A 17350-nucleotide genomic window follows, 5' to 3' on the forward strand; every position below is an offset into this window, starting at 1 on the left:
TTTCCACAAATTATTAAACAAACCTCTTGGGGAGGCAAATGCAGTTTTTGGAACTTGACAAAACTTGGTGACTGTATAATTTTCCCATTAATAGAAAGTTTCTGTTCTGGAGCTGTACCGCAAGCGTGTAATGTTAGGCAGGAACTCTCATAAGTGTCTCGTTTGCAAGATTTTTCAGCCTAAAAGGGGAAAATTGGAAGCATGACAAACCCCTCATCAATTATTTGTTCTCTTCCGCTTCAGAAACGCATAGATGTTAAAATCCATATGGAACAGTATCATTGTATAGTAAAGGAATTTTGGCAGCACATTTTTTTTACTTTATTGAGCTTTTCTTAAAAGGCTTATAGGGGACATAAGCCTTCCATAACATCATAGCACGCACATGGGTTCACCAAATATTAATGGACTGCAACTCCCAGCATACTACACGATATTCTTACATCAGTAATTGTGGGAGTTCTATACAACAGTTCAGTCATACTGGGACCTGTGACTCTGCGACTAATTCTAAATGTACAGTTCTTTAATATGTTTCCCTTCTTACTAGAGTCAGCAGCTTAAAGGAAATGTAAACCCTTAAAAAAAGTTCATAATTATTTTCTACTTTTCAAGACATTATCAGTTTTTGCACTGCTACACTGCTGGCTAAAATTATGCTTGTGAGGACAGGAACCTCTTGTGTTGTTGTTCTGCATAGAAAATTAAGTTAGTGAGCAGAGAAGAGTTATCTGAGGTGTGGTCAGTTTTCTCTGATTTTAATGTATTCTATTGGTTGATTGATGCACTCTACCAATAGGTAGAGGTCTGGGGTATATATTCTGTATACCAAACTATGCTTGTTTAGGCTATGATTACGTGCCTAGCGCACAAAATGCGTATGTCCTTTATTTGTCTTGAATAAAGTTTGCAATTCTATACCTGTTTGTGGGATCTGTTAGTGCCTGCTGTTTCTTTATGGTATGATTCCTCCACCTTGTGCTGTAGGTCTGGGGCATGCACACAAGCCCCCACATGTCAACTGGTAAGACTTTCTACTTATGCGGCTACACACCAGCAAGTTTTTATTGTGTCAGTTCTAAGCAAAGCAACATCACAAGACATCTCTGTTCCAGCAAAAATAATTTTCAACTGACTGTAAGCAGTCAGCCAAAATGAACAGCAGGTGGTGCTGTTGTTTCAGTTACAGTATAATATTAGAACTGCAGAGCATCCTCTCTGTCCACTTGATAACATCAAGCTGGTGGGTATCACTGGCAGTCAAGAAACTTGATGGAAACGTGTCTTGTCTCTGTAATGACATTTGGGCCAGTTTCTCTGGAGAGCTAGGAAGCACAGCAGCAGGGTTTTACATCCCCCTAATAAAGGATAGATTATATTTTTAGGGAAATAGTAGACTCAGTAGTGATTATAGCGTGATAAAGAAGATATTAAATGGTTAGCAAGATGCAAGGGTTCCAAGGAAGTATGAATTGGAGGCCTCTGTAAGTGATCCCTCACTATACAAATGTATCCGCTGCTGTATTTACAGGGTGAATGTACTTGTTAGGGTTTATGTCCCTCCTCTTACCTCTTGATTAATTCACTGAGGTTATTTCACTCTGTAGTTTATACACATAAAAGCGAAGTATAGCTAGTCCAGCTGTCCCACAGGTGCTCCGTCCATACACCTTTATGTACCAAAGTTCAAAACGGAGGACAAAAGGACAATATGCAGGATAACTGCCAATGTGCAATTTTATTGCTATCCACACAACATGTTTCGGGCGTCACAGGCCCTTTCTCAAGTGTTATTACTAAGTCATAGTGCCCTGTTTTTTTAGAGGGGTTGTTCACCTTTAAGTTAACTTTTAGTATGTTATAAAATGGCCAATTATTTGCCTTTTTCTTCTGTCTCTTTCCAGCTTTCAAATGGGGTCACTGACCCCATCTAAAAAAAACAAATACTCTATAAGGCTACAAATGCATAGTTATAGCTACTTTTCAATACTTATATTTCTATTCAAGCTCTCTGACTCTCTCCTATTCATTTTCCAGTCACTTATTTAAATCAATGCCAGGTTGCTAAGGTCATTTGACCCTTGCAACCAAATTGCTGAAATTGCAAATTGGAGAGCTGCTGAATAAATGCTAAATAATTTAAAAACCACAAATAATAAAAAATGAAAACCAATTGCAAATTGTCCCGGGATATCGCTCCCTGCATCATACTAAAAGTTAACTCAGTTAAGGTGGGCAACCCCTTTAAAGATCCCTTGAAACCTTTGGAGATAATGTACAAATAACTATAATAAATAGTAGAACTTCAATAGGAGTCTGACTTTGTGTTTAGTATAATTAATTTCATAACTTTGTAATTTCCATCTTTTTCTCTTCAGAAATTTAGGAGGCGGGTACAAGAATCCACACAAGTTTTAAGAGAACTAGAAATCTCTCTAAGGACAAACCACATAGGGTAAGGATTGGAAATGTCTGGGTCCATCAGAGGAACAGTGTTCCAAATCTTTTAATGTAGTGATGTTCAGGCATTTTCTGTTAAAGTTTGGATTTTGATCAGGACACTCCTTAGCTCACAACTAGGTTACAAATAGCTGCGATCAATACTGTATTGGCTATTAGGTCATAGCTCCAAGAATATCTAGGATGGCAAAAGACCAAATTTCACCCTTAACTACCTGCAATCTCTGAGAATATCTAGGATAGTAAATAGTTGTTCTGCTCTAACCTCACCCCAGCTGGTCTGCAGACAGGACCCTCTGAGCCATTGTTGTTAGCCGTTTACAGTTTGAATGTATGGATGCAAGGATTTTTTTGGACTGTGTATCATGCTGGATATCTTGGCTTTGATCTATCATTGGCTTTGATCAATCAATCAAACAGCCATTCTGTAAATGTAAAAATAAAAGGGCTCATTTACATCCGCAAGTGCAGTTGTAGTCCCCGAAACCCCCCCCACATTCAGTTGCATGTAAAACCACTTGCGTCAAAATCCACTCCTTACATATTCGTTTATTTGTTCTCCACTCCGCTTAGTCCTTCCTGCCTTCCATTCTGAATCAAGCGCTGCTGTACCTACTGACTGTATAGAGCCCTGAAGCTGCTGCCGCATCCTGACCAGGTGGTTCATCCAGGGTTCCTTTAGTGCCCTACCCTGACTACTGTTGAGTTGCGCTGAAAGAATAGGAGCACGCCAAACTCTGGATGAGCGGCACTTCGTTTTCCGAAAACGCCCAAAGTTGCTTCATTAGGATACTTCGGGCGACTTCGGAAAACAAATCGCTGCGAGTGCCATGCTGCTGGGGATTTTTCATTCTAGCAGGCGCGAGGCAGGGAAAAGCAGTTCGGGGAGATTAGTCGCCCCAAAGAAGAGGCGATTAGTCGCCAGGCGACTAAATCTCCCCTAATCTCCCAGTGTGACCTTACCCTTTCACAAAACTAAATAAAAAATTAAAATGTATTGCAATATTGCTTTTTCCCTTAGCTCCAAGAGTTAAGGCTGAGATTATTTGCAGCTGATTGTGCTTTGAACCAGCCTATTACATTTAACCACAAACAGTTTTTAAAAGCTCTATTATTCATTGGAAATATATGTAATAATTATACCTATTAGATTTTTATTGGGCATATAAACACCCCTTTTATGTAGCCAGATTGGTGAGATCAGCCTTTTTTATGCTCTTTTCCTCGGATACCTACTATATAGTCCAATCATTCTGCCCATTGCTCACTACCGTCCTATAAACCCAAACATTGGGAACAGAGTGGAAAATGGAAAAACCGCGTCTTCTCGTAATTCTCTATTTTTAATACAACCACGTCATTTGGTCTTGGGCTTTTAATTTTATTACGGACCTTTCGTCAGTTTACGTTTTTTTAACCTAACATTTGGTGCCATGCATTATGGCTCAGAATTCAGACACATTTTAGCTTTATTGTATATTTTCTGCTCATTTTAAATTAATTATGCTTGAAAAACCTGAAAATTCCCAGAATAAAGTATTATTTGGCAACATTGATGAGAATCATATATATATATGAATGCCCCTTTAAAGGAAAAATATGACACTTTTCTTATTCACAAGGCCATCTTGTATGTGTATGCTTAAAATAGTCCCAGAATTAGTAATACCACCCCATAAGACTAATGTAGGGATTTCCTGGTTTCTGGGTTTACCCCAGCTGAGGCATTTATGTAACCAGGGAATCTAATTTTATGTAGCAATAAGAGTTGTCTGAATATTAATCTACCAGTTCATTTGATAATACCCCAAGCTAGTTGCAGCCTATGTAATGTTGACCCCACGGTGTGGCTTGCACGCTGACCAAAATGGCAGCTTAATTTGGGAGCTCCGCTCTCCCTCAGCCCTAAAAGCCATCATTTATGCAATATTAAGCTGCAAACGATTAGCCGAGACTGAAGCCATCTCTGCAATAGGTGTCGGGAGCTAAAGCTTACCGGAATTGTGTGACGGCGCGCTTTATCTAAACACCCAATCAGCGGCCTAGCTCGAACAAGCAGCTCCTGCAGCCGCGGTTGCGGTACTCGACCGGTAGCCGAGCCCCAGCCCCTTCTCTTCACTGCTGACGCAGTGCTGCCGCTCCCTAAGTGTTCCGAGCTCTCGGAAGGAACCCGGTGAATAACGCCGGACGAGTCACCAGCCGCCGTTGTGGGAGCGCTATCCGGTAAGGAACCACGTGGGCCCTACACTCCTACACCCGACTACCCTCTCTGCCGCACAGGTCCGGAATGCGACTCCTTACCTTATCGCACTCCTCCTCGCTGTAACGGTGCGTGTCGCCTACGGCCAGCACTGACCTCGAGTGGCGCCTACATAGGAGGCATAGTTATATCACTTGGCAGCGCTGACGAGGCCTTGCAGGCCTCTTGGTCCATCGCACCACGCAGGCCTAAATTTTTTCACCGCATTCCCAGGGAGGGACTGAAGGAGACATATGTTTGGCACAGTACTGCCTATGTTTAACACCACTGCAACTGTACCACCTGCCAGACGCTCTATCAACAGCACTGATTAGGCACTATTGTTCTCCCTACATTTGCCACTGCGTAGCTCCAACGATTCCCTGCACGGCTACAAGCTTAGGGAGTGAGGGAGAAGGACAATCATCGGAGGACGAGAGCATCAGGCAAAGGTTGCCATCTCTCTCCACATCTGTCCAGCAGGCCACACAACCACTCCAGTTATCTCATACAGTGAGAGGGAAACAGGCTGTAACTCCATACCCGCAAGCTGCCACCTTTTACCACTCTACAATGACGGGGGGCAAGAGTAAGGCAAGCTCTACTGACCAGGGAGCGGACTTTTTCAAAAGTAGGAACGCAACTAAAAAACAGTTTGCAGGTTCCCAAGGAGCAGAATCATCGGATCAAGAATCTTCCAATGCCCCCTGCACAAAGAAGGACATTCAGGAATTAAAACAGTTTTTGTGCGGGTTTAAGGAGGATATACAATCAGAACTCAGACATTCATTGGCAGAGATCACCTCCGAACTCTCTACTCTGGATCACAAACTCCAGACAGTTACTCAGGATCAGGGGGATATGCAGGAGAGGCTAACCAACTCGGAATCTCAGATTCAAGAATTGCAATTACAACTAAAAGAGCTTCAAGACTCCCAAGAAGATCTAGAGAACCGTTCTAGACGGAATAACCTACGCATCAGAAATGTCCCTGAAACAGTTCAATTAGAATCTTTCCTGAAACGATACTTTAAACAATTGCTCCCAAACATACAGGGGAGTGACTTGCTTTTGGACAGAGTTCACAGAGCCCTCAGAGCACGACCGAAAAATAATGCACCACCCAGAGATATTATAGTGCGCTTCCACTATTTTCGCACTAAAGAAGCAATTTTGAACGCGGTCAGAGAAAACCCAATGGAACTTGATGGAATTACACCGCAACTCTACACAGATCTTGCCCCGTCCACTCTACAAAAGAGAAGAGAGATGAAACCACTTACAGAAGCGCTGCGCCTCAAGGGCATTCCTTACAAGTGGGGCTTCCCCTTTAAACTCATCTACACCAGTGACAGTGTCACGTACACTCTGAGGGATCCCACTGACATTGAAGATGCCCTTAAACATCTAGAAGGAACTCAGGAGCCGCCAGTGAGCGAGGATCAATAGACTTACCTACAAAGTCACGAACGCTGCACCAACAGCTCCAAAGATCACAAACTATACCTGACCCTCAACCCAACCGGTCTTCATGGATCAAGAACAGGGGAGTACTAGTCCACAGAGCTCCTTACAAGCTTTCATTAACTTTACAAGTTTTTCCTCTACAGACTTAACTCTGCCTTTGCATCATTTTACCTATGAAAGACTGGACTTACATCCATCTACCTGGAAATGAGGCACTGAAGGACTTCAAGATTGCCTGCATTCTGATGGCAGACCGTCAGGTTTTTTCATTCCTTTCGTTTGCATAATTTTTCTTTTTACATATTTACTTGTTGCATAATTGTATGATTATATATTGTTTATGTTTGCATACAGTTGGGGGTGAGGAGAGGGTATACCCACTAGTTGACCTAATAGCCTCACTCCAATTTGGGTAACCCCAGTGGATACAACCTTATTTGTACCCTGTTAGTGGGCCCCACGATACCCTGAGTCACTCTATTATTCCGGGTCCCCCCCCCTTTTTCTTCTACCCTTTACACTGTAATACGTGGAAACTTTCCCAGTTATACCCTTACCCGCACTCACAATGGCAGGGGAGCCAGACGTGAGCCAAACCTGTGATCAGGAACAGAGCCCCCCATTTCACCTGAAAGTGATAACTCACAATGTTAGAGGGCTAAACTCCCCAAATAAAAGAAAAATGGCACTCACTGACTATGCTAAAATGAAGACAGATGTGATCCTATTGCAAGAAACACATTTCTCACGCAGCTCTTTCCCAAAGTATATGAGTAAAACATATCCCACCTGCTATCTATCTAATGGGGATACCAAATCGAAAGGAGTGGCCATTCTAATCCATAGGCATGTGAAATTCCAATTGCAAAGGAAGCATACAGACCAAGAGGGCCGATATGTGATAATCACTGGCCTACTGCAAAATCAAATGGTCACTTTGGCCTCAGTTTATGCACCTAATACGAAAAAGACAAAGTGTTTCCTGGCATTTTTCGAGAAACTGGCAGAGATAAAGGAAGGCAGACTGATAATAGGGGGAGATTTCAACACGATCTTGCAGAATAACTTAGACAGAACTAGAGATACTCTTGCAGCACAGCAGCCCCTGGAACTTTCCTCTGATTCCAAACGCCTAACAACACACCTGAGGAACTTGGCACTGGTGGATATATGGAGGGAAAAACACCCCATAGACAGGGATTATACATACTTCTCTCCAGTACACGGCTCATACTCCCGTATTGACTATTTGTTTACTAATTCGACTCAATTAGATATCGTTGGGACAGCCAAAATACATGATATAACATGGTCAGACCACGGGATGGTAGAGGCTCTCTTTGTCCGATGGGATGCAGTAAGAGGCAGAAGCAGCTGGAAAATGAATGACTCACTTCTTATAGACCAGACAACTTGCGCAACTGTGCAGAAGACCCTGATAGACTATTTTAAAGAAAACGACCCCAAGGATACCACTCTAGCTAATAGGTGGGATGCTCACAAGGCGGTGCTTCGGGGGGTACTGATCAGCATCGCAACCAGGGCGAAAAAAGAACAACTCAAAAAGCTGTCTACCATAACAGAAGAACTCCATAGACTGTCGATACAGCATAAACAACACCCCTCCTCCATAACCTTGCAACGCATCAATGTTCTGAGAACAGACTTGACGCAACTTCTGGCGGATAAGGCAGCCTTCGCATTAACCAGAACTAAACAGACATATTTCGAATATGCCAACAAACCTCATACCATGTTAGCGCGCAAGTTGAGAAACTATAGCGTTACACAGGCCATACACGCCATGCGAGATTCGAAAGGGTTCATCACGAGAGATACACTTAAGATGGCAGAAATGTTCCGTACATTCTACACGGAGCTGTACTCCGATGACAAGGCCCCACTAGCTACACAATCGCGACAATCCTCATTTCTGTCAGACTGGGCTAAACCTACACTATCTCCTACACAGCGAGAACAACTACAAGCTCCAATCACACCGGAAGAAATTCAGGAAGCGGTCAAAAATGCTAAATCGGGCAAATCCCCAGGCCCTGATGGCTACTCTGCCAGGTACTATAAACAATTTGGGGAAATTTTAATCCCTCAGATGGTAGCACTTTACCAATCTTTCCTTGACGGGCATCCCCCTACACCACACATGCAAGCAGCAACTATATGCATGATTCACAAGGAGGGGAAAGATCCGCTGAACTGCGAAAGCTACCGTCCTATATCACTGATCAATGTGGACATGAAGCTGTTCGCGAAAATTTTAGCTACCAGACTAGCTCCACATCTTTCCCTGCTGGTACACCCGGACCAAGTGGGCTTCATCCCGGGCAGACAGGCGGGGGATAATGTTAGGAAAGCTATCACTCTCATTCATTTGGCAGAGATGCAATCTACTTCTACGATGCTACTGTCGTTAGATGCTCAAAAGGCCTTCGATAGGCTGAATTGGAAGTATATGATGACAGTACTGGAGGACATACAAATGCCGCTTCCCTTTCTGCGGGGAATCCAACAGCTATACAACGCACCATCAGCTAAGGTTGCTATGATGGGTACCCTTTCGAAGGCGATCAAGATAGCAGGGGGGACAAGACAAGGTTGCCCACTTTCCCCTCTGCTGTTCGCCCTTTCTCTGGAGCCTCTGGCCGCCGCCATAAGAAACAACCCTCATATCAATGGAATTCGGGTAGGTGAGACAAACCACAAGATTGGACTATATGCTGACGACATTCTACTGACTCTGAGCTCACCTCAGACCTCACTACCAAACCTTAATGAGCTGCTGGACCAATTCAGCCTTATATCAGGGTTCAAGATCAACAACTCTAAATCACAGGCTTTGTCAATCAGGATGCACCCTGCTGAGAAAAAACTACTTCAAGCCAACTTTGACTTCAAGTGGCAAGAGAGAGCCATTAAATACCTTGGAATACAGCTCACGCCCAAGTATGGCTCCCTATATAATAGCAACTATGTCCCACTAATCGCCTCCTTGAGGTCAAGTTTGCAGACTTGGAGAAAGTATGGGCTATCTTGGTTTGGTCGCATCGCAGCGGTGAAGATGTCATTGCTCCCTAAGATACTGTACCTCTTCAGGGTCCTACCAGTACACTTTCCGGAGAAGACAGCCAACTCCCTGCAGAAGGCCATCACACAGTTCATCTGGGATAATAAGCGCCCCAGAATCAAACTGGACATAATGACTAAACCGAAAAACATCGGGGGTATAGGGGTGCCACACTTATTTAGGTATTACATGGCGGCGAGATTGTCTGAGTTGGTGGCTATGCATAGGGACCCGATCATGCCATGGCTCGAAATTGAAAATGTGAGCCTGACACCACTTGTAATGGCTCAGATCATCTGGATCCCGGAAAAAGACAGAGTTATACCTGAGCACCTTCCCCCTACTACAATGCATTCCATACAAATCTGGGACAAATATAGGGAAAAAACTACACCTATCCCCATGCAACTCCCTGTTTTGCACTTTCCTGGGAAACAAAAACTTTCCACCAGGGGTAGACATACGAGATTTTCTCCCGTGGCTTAACAATAAAGCTCACCTATGTGCAACCTTGGTCAAAGGGCGAGAGACTCGTAACTTTCAGGACCTCAAAGATAATCTACAGATACCGAACAGTCAGTTCTTCCGATATCTACAAATACGCCATTTTATATCCCACACCTTTCTGCAGGGTAATGCTTCGTCACCGACCCCTACACAATTTGAACTCCTGTGCAACTCCTCGAACCAATCTGCTCATCTGATCTCACGCCTATACAATACGCTCTCAGAAGACAATACCACCTCAGGACAACTATATATGACCAGATGGGAAGAAGATGTACAAGACACCATTGAACATGAGAAATGGCGGACGATCTGGGTGAAGGCCAGTAAGACATCAGTATGCACAATAATACAGGAGAAAGCCTATAAACTGATATTTAGATGGTACATGACCCCATCAAAGTTGGCCCATCTATCGAAAAACACTCACTCTCCGCAATGCTTTGGGGGATGTGGAGAGCGGGGCACATTCTATCACATGTGGTGGACCTGCGAGATAGTTCAGGAGTTCTGGAAGATGGTAGCCCATATTCTATCAGATATTTTCAATCAACGCATTGAACCCGAGCCATTATCATTTCTTCTGGGCCTACCTCTTCAATCATTGAAAACCTCTGAATCCAATAAATTAGCGACACACATACTTACGGCAGCAAAAACATTAAGGGCGGCCAAATGGAAGAGCACCTTTCTGCCAAATCAAACGGTTCTTCTCGCCAAAGTGAATTGGATCAGAACAATGGAAACCATCAGAGCATATTTGCAGGGCAAGGAATATCAAAATGGTCTATTATGGCTCCCCTGGGCAGAATATGTGACAGCTCAGATGGAAACGACTTGACTCACGGACTTGGCTCCCCTGCGCTCACCCTCTGGCCCCCCCCCATTTACCTCTTCCCTTTCTTTCTTGTTAGTATATTCTTTTCCCCTCTGAGAACTATAGAAAAGCATCATTAACGGTTTAGGCAATCCTGACCATGCAACACGGGTTGAATGAAGGCAATTGATGATAATAAAGACAACGACATGTTCAGTTGGGGAATATAAAGGTTTATTTGCTGCGTAACGTTTCATGTATAGAAATGCTGCCGACTATGTCATAACAACCTGTGATAATGTAACCAGTTCTACAACTTACATGACCATACATGTTCTAATGCTATGCTTGTTGAAATTTAACAGAAAATTAAAATCTTTAAATAAAAAAAAAAAAAGTAATGTTGACCCCACCAGTCTAGGTTTTGAAGGTCTTTTTCAAATAATACCCCTACACTACTTCTCCATATAACCAGCTTTACACCACAGAAGCAAGATGTCTCTATGCACTCCAGCCTTTCTCAACCCTCTAGTCAAACCTCCACCACTAAGGTTTACACTAATGAAACTTAACTCTAGACCTCTGAAGTCAACCTCCAGCCTCCACACTAGACCACAATCCACCCCATTGAAAATAAATCCCACGCAATGAAATGGAACACCACCCCTCTATAGTCAACCTTTACACTAACCAAATTTCACCCTGTTGAAACTAAGTCTCAGGCTGCTGAAACCAAACACCATCCATTTGTAATCCTCTAGCCTCCAACCTAAACCAAAATCTACCTGATTAAAAAACGAAATCCCACCCTACTGAAACCAAACTCAGCCTCTCTAACTCTTAACTCAGTGATCTCTAACCATTGGTCCGTGAGTAACATGTTGCTCACCAACCCCTTGGATGTTGCTCCCAATAGCCTCAAAGCAGATGCTTATTTTTGTATTGCCAAACAGAGCCTCCTGTTGTCTGCAAGTCCACATAGGGGCTACCAATACTCAATCACAACCCATATTTGGCATCCCCAGGAACTTTTTGCATGCCTAAGTTGCTCTCCAACTTTTTCTTACATTTGAATGTGGCTCATGGGTTTAAAAGAATTGGGAACCCTGCTCTAACCCCACAGAAGACAGATTGTCCCTACACTGAGGAGCAGATTTAAGTAGTTAATTAACCCTCGATATTCGACTGCCGAATGTAAATACTTCGAATATGGAAGTCAAAGGATTTACCGCAAATAGTTTGATCTAACGATTAAATCCTTCGAAACGTTTGATTCGAAGGATTTTAATCCATGGATCGAACGATTTTTCTTCGACCTAAAAATTGTTAGAAAGCCTATGGGGACCCCCTAGGGGATCGAAGTTTTTTTTAAAGAGACAGTACTTCGACTATCGAATGGTTGAATAGTCGAACGATTTTTAGTTCGAATCGTTCGATTTAAAGTCGAAGTAGCCTATTCGATGGTCGAAGTAGCCAAAAAAAAACATTCAAAATTCAAAGTTGTTTTTTTTCTTCTATTCCTTCACTCGAGCTAAGTAAATGGGCCCCCCAAACTTAACACCACTTCACTGAAACTCCATCCCTGGATCAATTTAAGATCCAGACCACTAAAAGCAAACTTTTATTATGGGTTCTTGTGCCTATAATTTTATTTCATATAACATATGTAAATGTTCTCCATGTTCTTATGTTTGGCAGGTGGGTGAGAGAGTTCCTGAATGAAGAAAACAAAGGCCTGGATGTTTTAGTAGAATATCTTTCATTTGCCCAGTATGCCGTCACGTAAGTTGAAAATATTGTACCTCTTCCCTTGCTAAGTCACACAACTTGGCTCAGGTATATTAAAGGGGAAGTAAACCTGGAACTAGAGTCTTGCTGTACTGGTTTTTATCGTGTTGGCTACCAATACGATTTTATGGTTATTCAATTAAAGAACACTTATCATCAAAAATGTGTCCCTGCCTGTGAAGATGCGGGCTAAAAAAGTCAAAACAATTACATGTGTGTTTTTGGGAATTGGACGCAGGTTGAGGTCAAAATTTTCAGAGTAGACATTACCCATTTCTTTGGTTCAGTGTTAAAATACCATTAGGTTGTGATCCTTTGGCACAAGTCAGTTGCACATTTTGATGTAAGCTGCTGTGGAAACCCTGGAACTACCACTGTCCTGGGTGGCGGGAGCTACAGGATTCCCCAGCATTAATAGCAGCAATGGGGGTCAGCACAACTATGTGGAATTGGAAAAACTCAGGTACCTTGAATGAATGGCCTTAACTCCTGCCAAATGAAGATTAACTGCTGCACAGACACCACTTTCTTGCATATAGAGTGCATTTAATTTCCAGACTGCCTCCAAGTCAATTAGTATCCAAGCTGTAGAAGGGGAAGAAGCACACCAACTCACACGGGCTTAAGCCTTCATCATATTTATTGCAGACATTGTGGCACAAGTTTTGGGGACCAACCCCTTCCTCGGGTGCAAATACTCCTGCCCCCATTGGGTCCATTTTATCATATAAATGACCCTGATGCTTAACCTGATAATAGGGTAAGCACTTATTTTACTTGCAAATATCATGATAAAGATCGACCTTTTTAAAGCAATGTAGACTTGCTTATCTTGGAAAATATTATATTGGAAGAATATTATTCAAGATGAATATCCACTTTAAATTTGGACTGGGCATGCTGTATGAGTGGGCTATGAGTGATGGCTGCCTGCCTCCAGCACAATTCCCTTGGAGGCTTAGCGGCACCTCCAGAGTTAAGTTGTTCATTGTTCTGCTGAAGGAAGGGTGCCATCATTCAGAGCTGACTGTGTGCCCCTGGGTAGGAAGAGTACCCATATTATAAACAACTCATTGTGGAAGTCCCTGTATATATTAAAAAAAGATGCATGCAATAAACACACATTTATGATTTGTACACTGTGTGTTGTTTACAGAACACAAAATCCCTAGATACCCATAAATCATTTCATATCTGAAATCCCCCATCGATTGGACAGTTGGAAGGAAACAAGTTCAGGTCAGGGTTTTTTTTTTAACCTTTCTGGGCCTTTTCTATTTCCTTTTAGATTTGACTTTGAATGTTTGGAGAACAATGTGGAAAACAGTGTAGATAAATCCAAGCCTTGGAGCAGATCCATCGAGGATTTACACAGGGGAAGCAATTTACCGTCCCCTGTAGGCAATAGCATCACCCGCTCTGGACGGCATTCTACATTAAGGTATGAATACTGCTGAGTAACAGTAACATTTCCTATTGGATATGTCTACTATGTGTACACTTGCATCCTGCACTTTTCTAAATTGCTGCATGTCTCAGAGCCACATGAGTACAGCTTTGCCTGTATTTGGCAACACTTTATCCACGAGGGATGGCGAAGAAAATAACCATAAACGCCAACCTGTATCTGTGGCTGTGATCTCGGCATCATGTGAATCAAATGGTATGCAACTTCCACTCATACAGTATGTATAGTTTCAGATCGAAAGCTTCCCTCAAAGTCTGAGGATTCTGGGAGTGGTGTTGTGGAAGTTGGCTATCCTTGGATTACATAATGTCTCCCCCCTGTTTGGCCTGAAAAATCCTGAGTGCCACTATTCTTTACACACGCACGCACACGTAACATTTAGTTCGCCTTTAAAATGCAAAAATGGCAAGTGTGCCAAAAGATATTATAACAACCCTTTGATGCTGTTTCTTTCCGTTTCAGGTATAATACTTTGCCAAGCAGACGGACACTTAAAAACTCAAGATTAGTGAGTAAAAAAGATGACGTCCACGTTTGCATCATGTGTTTACGGGCCATCATGAACTACCAGGTTAGTAATGTAGCAGCAGTGGTTCCTAATCTGTGGGCCCCGTGGGAGGTTTGGAGCAACAGCAAGGACTTTTAGGGTGAGGCTTGGCTTTGGGTAGAATGTCTAGAAACACCTGAAAGTTAGTTGGCGATCAGTTAGGGTAACAAGAGTGATTTTCACTCTTGTACACACTGGTGCATTGTCCTTTAGAATAGATACCTACTCCTTAGTATAATAACTTGTCCTTAAATTAGATTTTTTGGGGGGAATGTGGCTGAGGCATGTGGAATGTGGCTTTGTTGCTTCATCCATTTGCACCAGAATGCGTCCATATTGATGCCATAATGTAGAACTGGGGTGCCCATTCAGGGAAAGAAAATATACGCATGACATTTTCAGAATAACAATGGCACATTTATGAGCTACAGTGCAGCCATGGGATTGTTACAGCATGTAACAATATATGCATTATATGCCTTAACATTTACACTTACTGTTTCCCATGCCTTCTGTGAACCTGGAGGAGGAGTGGGCTCACTAACGCTCATTACTTTGTAATGTTCAAACCATTTAATCTCCCAGTGTCCCCAGTGCACCCAGACATTGCAACCTTGCTGACTAGGTATACACATGTGTAAATTCTGCATGTGTTAATGTGATTTTACAGAATCTACAGTTCTTGTTGACTAAGCATACTTAGAGTTGTAGTCCAGTAACATGGATTCTCTAAGCAACACTATTGAATAAAACGTTTCCCCAGCTCTCCAGTAATGGTGGCCCAATTATTGCAAGAGGGTCCTCCTGTCAGAATCCTGCCTGCTGGCTCCCTACCCTGTCATACATTATAATTTTCTTTCTCTTTCTTTAGTACGGATTCAACATGGTCATGTCACACCTGCATGCGGTCAATGAAATTGCACTAAGTTTAAATAATAAGAATCCCAGGTAAGGATGGTGGTCGGGGGTTTCAGAGTGGGGATTTGGGGTTGTCGTTGCATGTGGTAAAGTGTTTCTATCATTAGCCATGGATGGCATGCACAACCAAGGTGAAGGGCATATGGGGTATGCAGGCATGAACTTGGGAGGAATGGCAGAACTGGAGAGGGAGAAGAGTGGTAAGGTAGTTAGGGATTATGAGTTTTGCACTTCCATTTCTGTAACTTATTTTACTATTTACTTAATAACCTTCTTCTCTTTCATTTGTATTTGATTTATAAATGTTATATGCAGTTCCCTCACCCTCATTCCACTCAAAGTTATTATGTCTTGTCTTTATAATGTCCATCATTCCTTTCTTCCTACATCCTATATGTTCTTCCCTCTTTCCCACTGTTCCTTACCATATGTATTTCCTTTTCTTTCATATTGCCCATATTCTTTCTTTCTTTTTCTTTCTTTCTTTCTTTCTTTCTTTCTTTCTTTCTTTCTTTCTTTCTTTCTTTCTTTCTTTCTTTCTTTCTTTCTTTCTTTCTTTCCTTCCTTCCTTCCTTCCTTCCTTCCTTCCTTCCTTCCTTCCTTCCTTCCTTCCTTCCTTCCTTCCTTCTTTCTTTCTTTCTTTCTTTCTTTCTTTCTTTCTTTCTTTCTTTCTTTCTTTCTTTCTTTCTTTCTTTCTTTCTTTCTTTCTTTCTTGCTGAATGTTGCCCATTCCTTTTCTGTCCTTTCTACATTTGTATAACCTTTTTTTTACTTAATTCTTTGAATCACTCCTTCATTTCTTTCTTCCTTCCTTCCTTTCTTTTTCCCTTTCCTTGCTTTCTTTCTTGTTGTGGCAGACTGATAAAGACTAGTGCAAGATACCTTCTGTCTCAACATCTTCTTCCTCTTTCAGCCTCTTTTTCCTTTGTCCTCCCTCAGCTGCCCCCATGCAAAAGTTTGCTTGGTAATTATAGAAAGCAAACCAGCAACTTTAGGGCAGGGGCACACAAGCAGATTCAGGGAGATTTAGTCGCCTGGCGACTAATCGACTCTTATTCGGGGCAACAATCTCCCTGAACTCCCTTCCGCCTACTAAAATTAAAAATCGCCTGAAGCACTGCACTCGCGGTGCTTCAATTTCCAAAGTCGCCCAAAGTTTCCCCGTGAGGCAACTTTGGGCGACTTCGGAAATCGAAGTTCCACTTGTGCCATGGCGTTTACTCATTATAGCAGGCAGAAGGCAGGGGAAAGGCAGTTCGGGGAGTTTGACACCTTGAAGAAGAGGCGATTAGTCGCCAGGCGACTAAATCCCCCCGAATCTGCCTGTCTGCCCCTGCCCTTAATGTTAAGGAAAGAGTGAGCATGGCCAAGGTGTGTTGTGTTTTATCCACTGATCATTGAATTTTCCCCTTTCTAACAGAACAAAAGCACTTGTATTAGAACTGTTAGCAGCAGTTTGCCTTGTACGTGGAGGACACGAAATCATCTTATCGGCATTTGATAACTTCAAGGAGGTAGGAATGTTGCTGTTTTTCCCCTCTCATCAATTATGACTGCATTGTGACTTTAAACCTCCCTAGCTCTGGTCCAGATCCATCTCTTCCGTTAAAGACACCGATTGCAGGGAAAGCTTTGCAATGGAAGTAATTGTTAATTATTATTTAGCCTTGGAGGCTGGGACTTGTGTTTTGAAGTTGTCTTCAAAGCTTACTTTGATGTGTGTGTTCTTACTAGTCGCAATGGGGACTTTGGGAAAAATAACAGTAGACACTCAGTACAGCTTAATTACTCTACACTTCATTCAAGCAAGCTCTCTTGGCCACGATATATTTAAAGGGGATCAATAATTTGCTAGAGTAATATTCTCATTTTTATAATAGTTTATTGAGTAGATTTTAGCCTAATATAGATAAGAGGATGATTGCTGGCCATAAGCTCTAACAGAGTTAAATTGCTGTTCTTCTGAAGGGTACAATCTGCCGAATTCATATGTAGGGAGTCTGGACAGGACTAATTGGGTTTAGAAAAGAGGAGGTTGGAAAAGAAGCAGCAGGACC

The 17350-nt window shown here is 42.5% G+C and overlaps 1 protein-coding gene across 8 annotated transcripts in view; it reads left to right on the forward strand.

Moving 5' to 3' along the window:
• LOC108701328 (formin-like protein 2) overlaps positions 1-17350 on the forward strand; it is a 119852-nt gene that overhangs the window by 67734 nt on the left and 34768 nt on the right. For all 8 annotated transcript variants that reach the window (XM_018235771.2, XM_018235770.2, XM_018235776.2 and 5 more), the window contains exons 4-9: positions 2379-2455; positions 12271-12354; positions 13649-13801; positions 14291-14399; positions 15247-15323; positions 16714-16807. In XM_018235771.2, the coding sequence (XP_018091260.1) occupies positions 2379-2455; positions 12271-12354; positions 13649-13801; positions 14291-14399; positions 15247-15323; positions 16714-16807 (594 nt within the window). The remainder of the gene's footprint in view (positions 1-2378; positions 2456-12270; positions 12355-13648; positions 13802-14290; positions 14400-15246; positions 15324-16713; positions 16808-17350) is intronic.

This window comes from Xenopus laevis, chromosome 9_10L (assembly GCF_017654675.1).
Source record: "Xenopus laevis strain J_2021 chromosome 9_10L, Xenopus_laevis_v10.1, whole genome shotgun sequence".
Lineage (NCBI taxonomy): Eukaryota > Metazoa > Chordata > Amphibia > Anura > Pipidae > Xenopus > Xenopus laevis.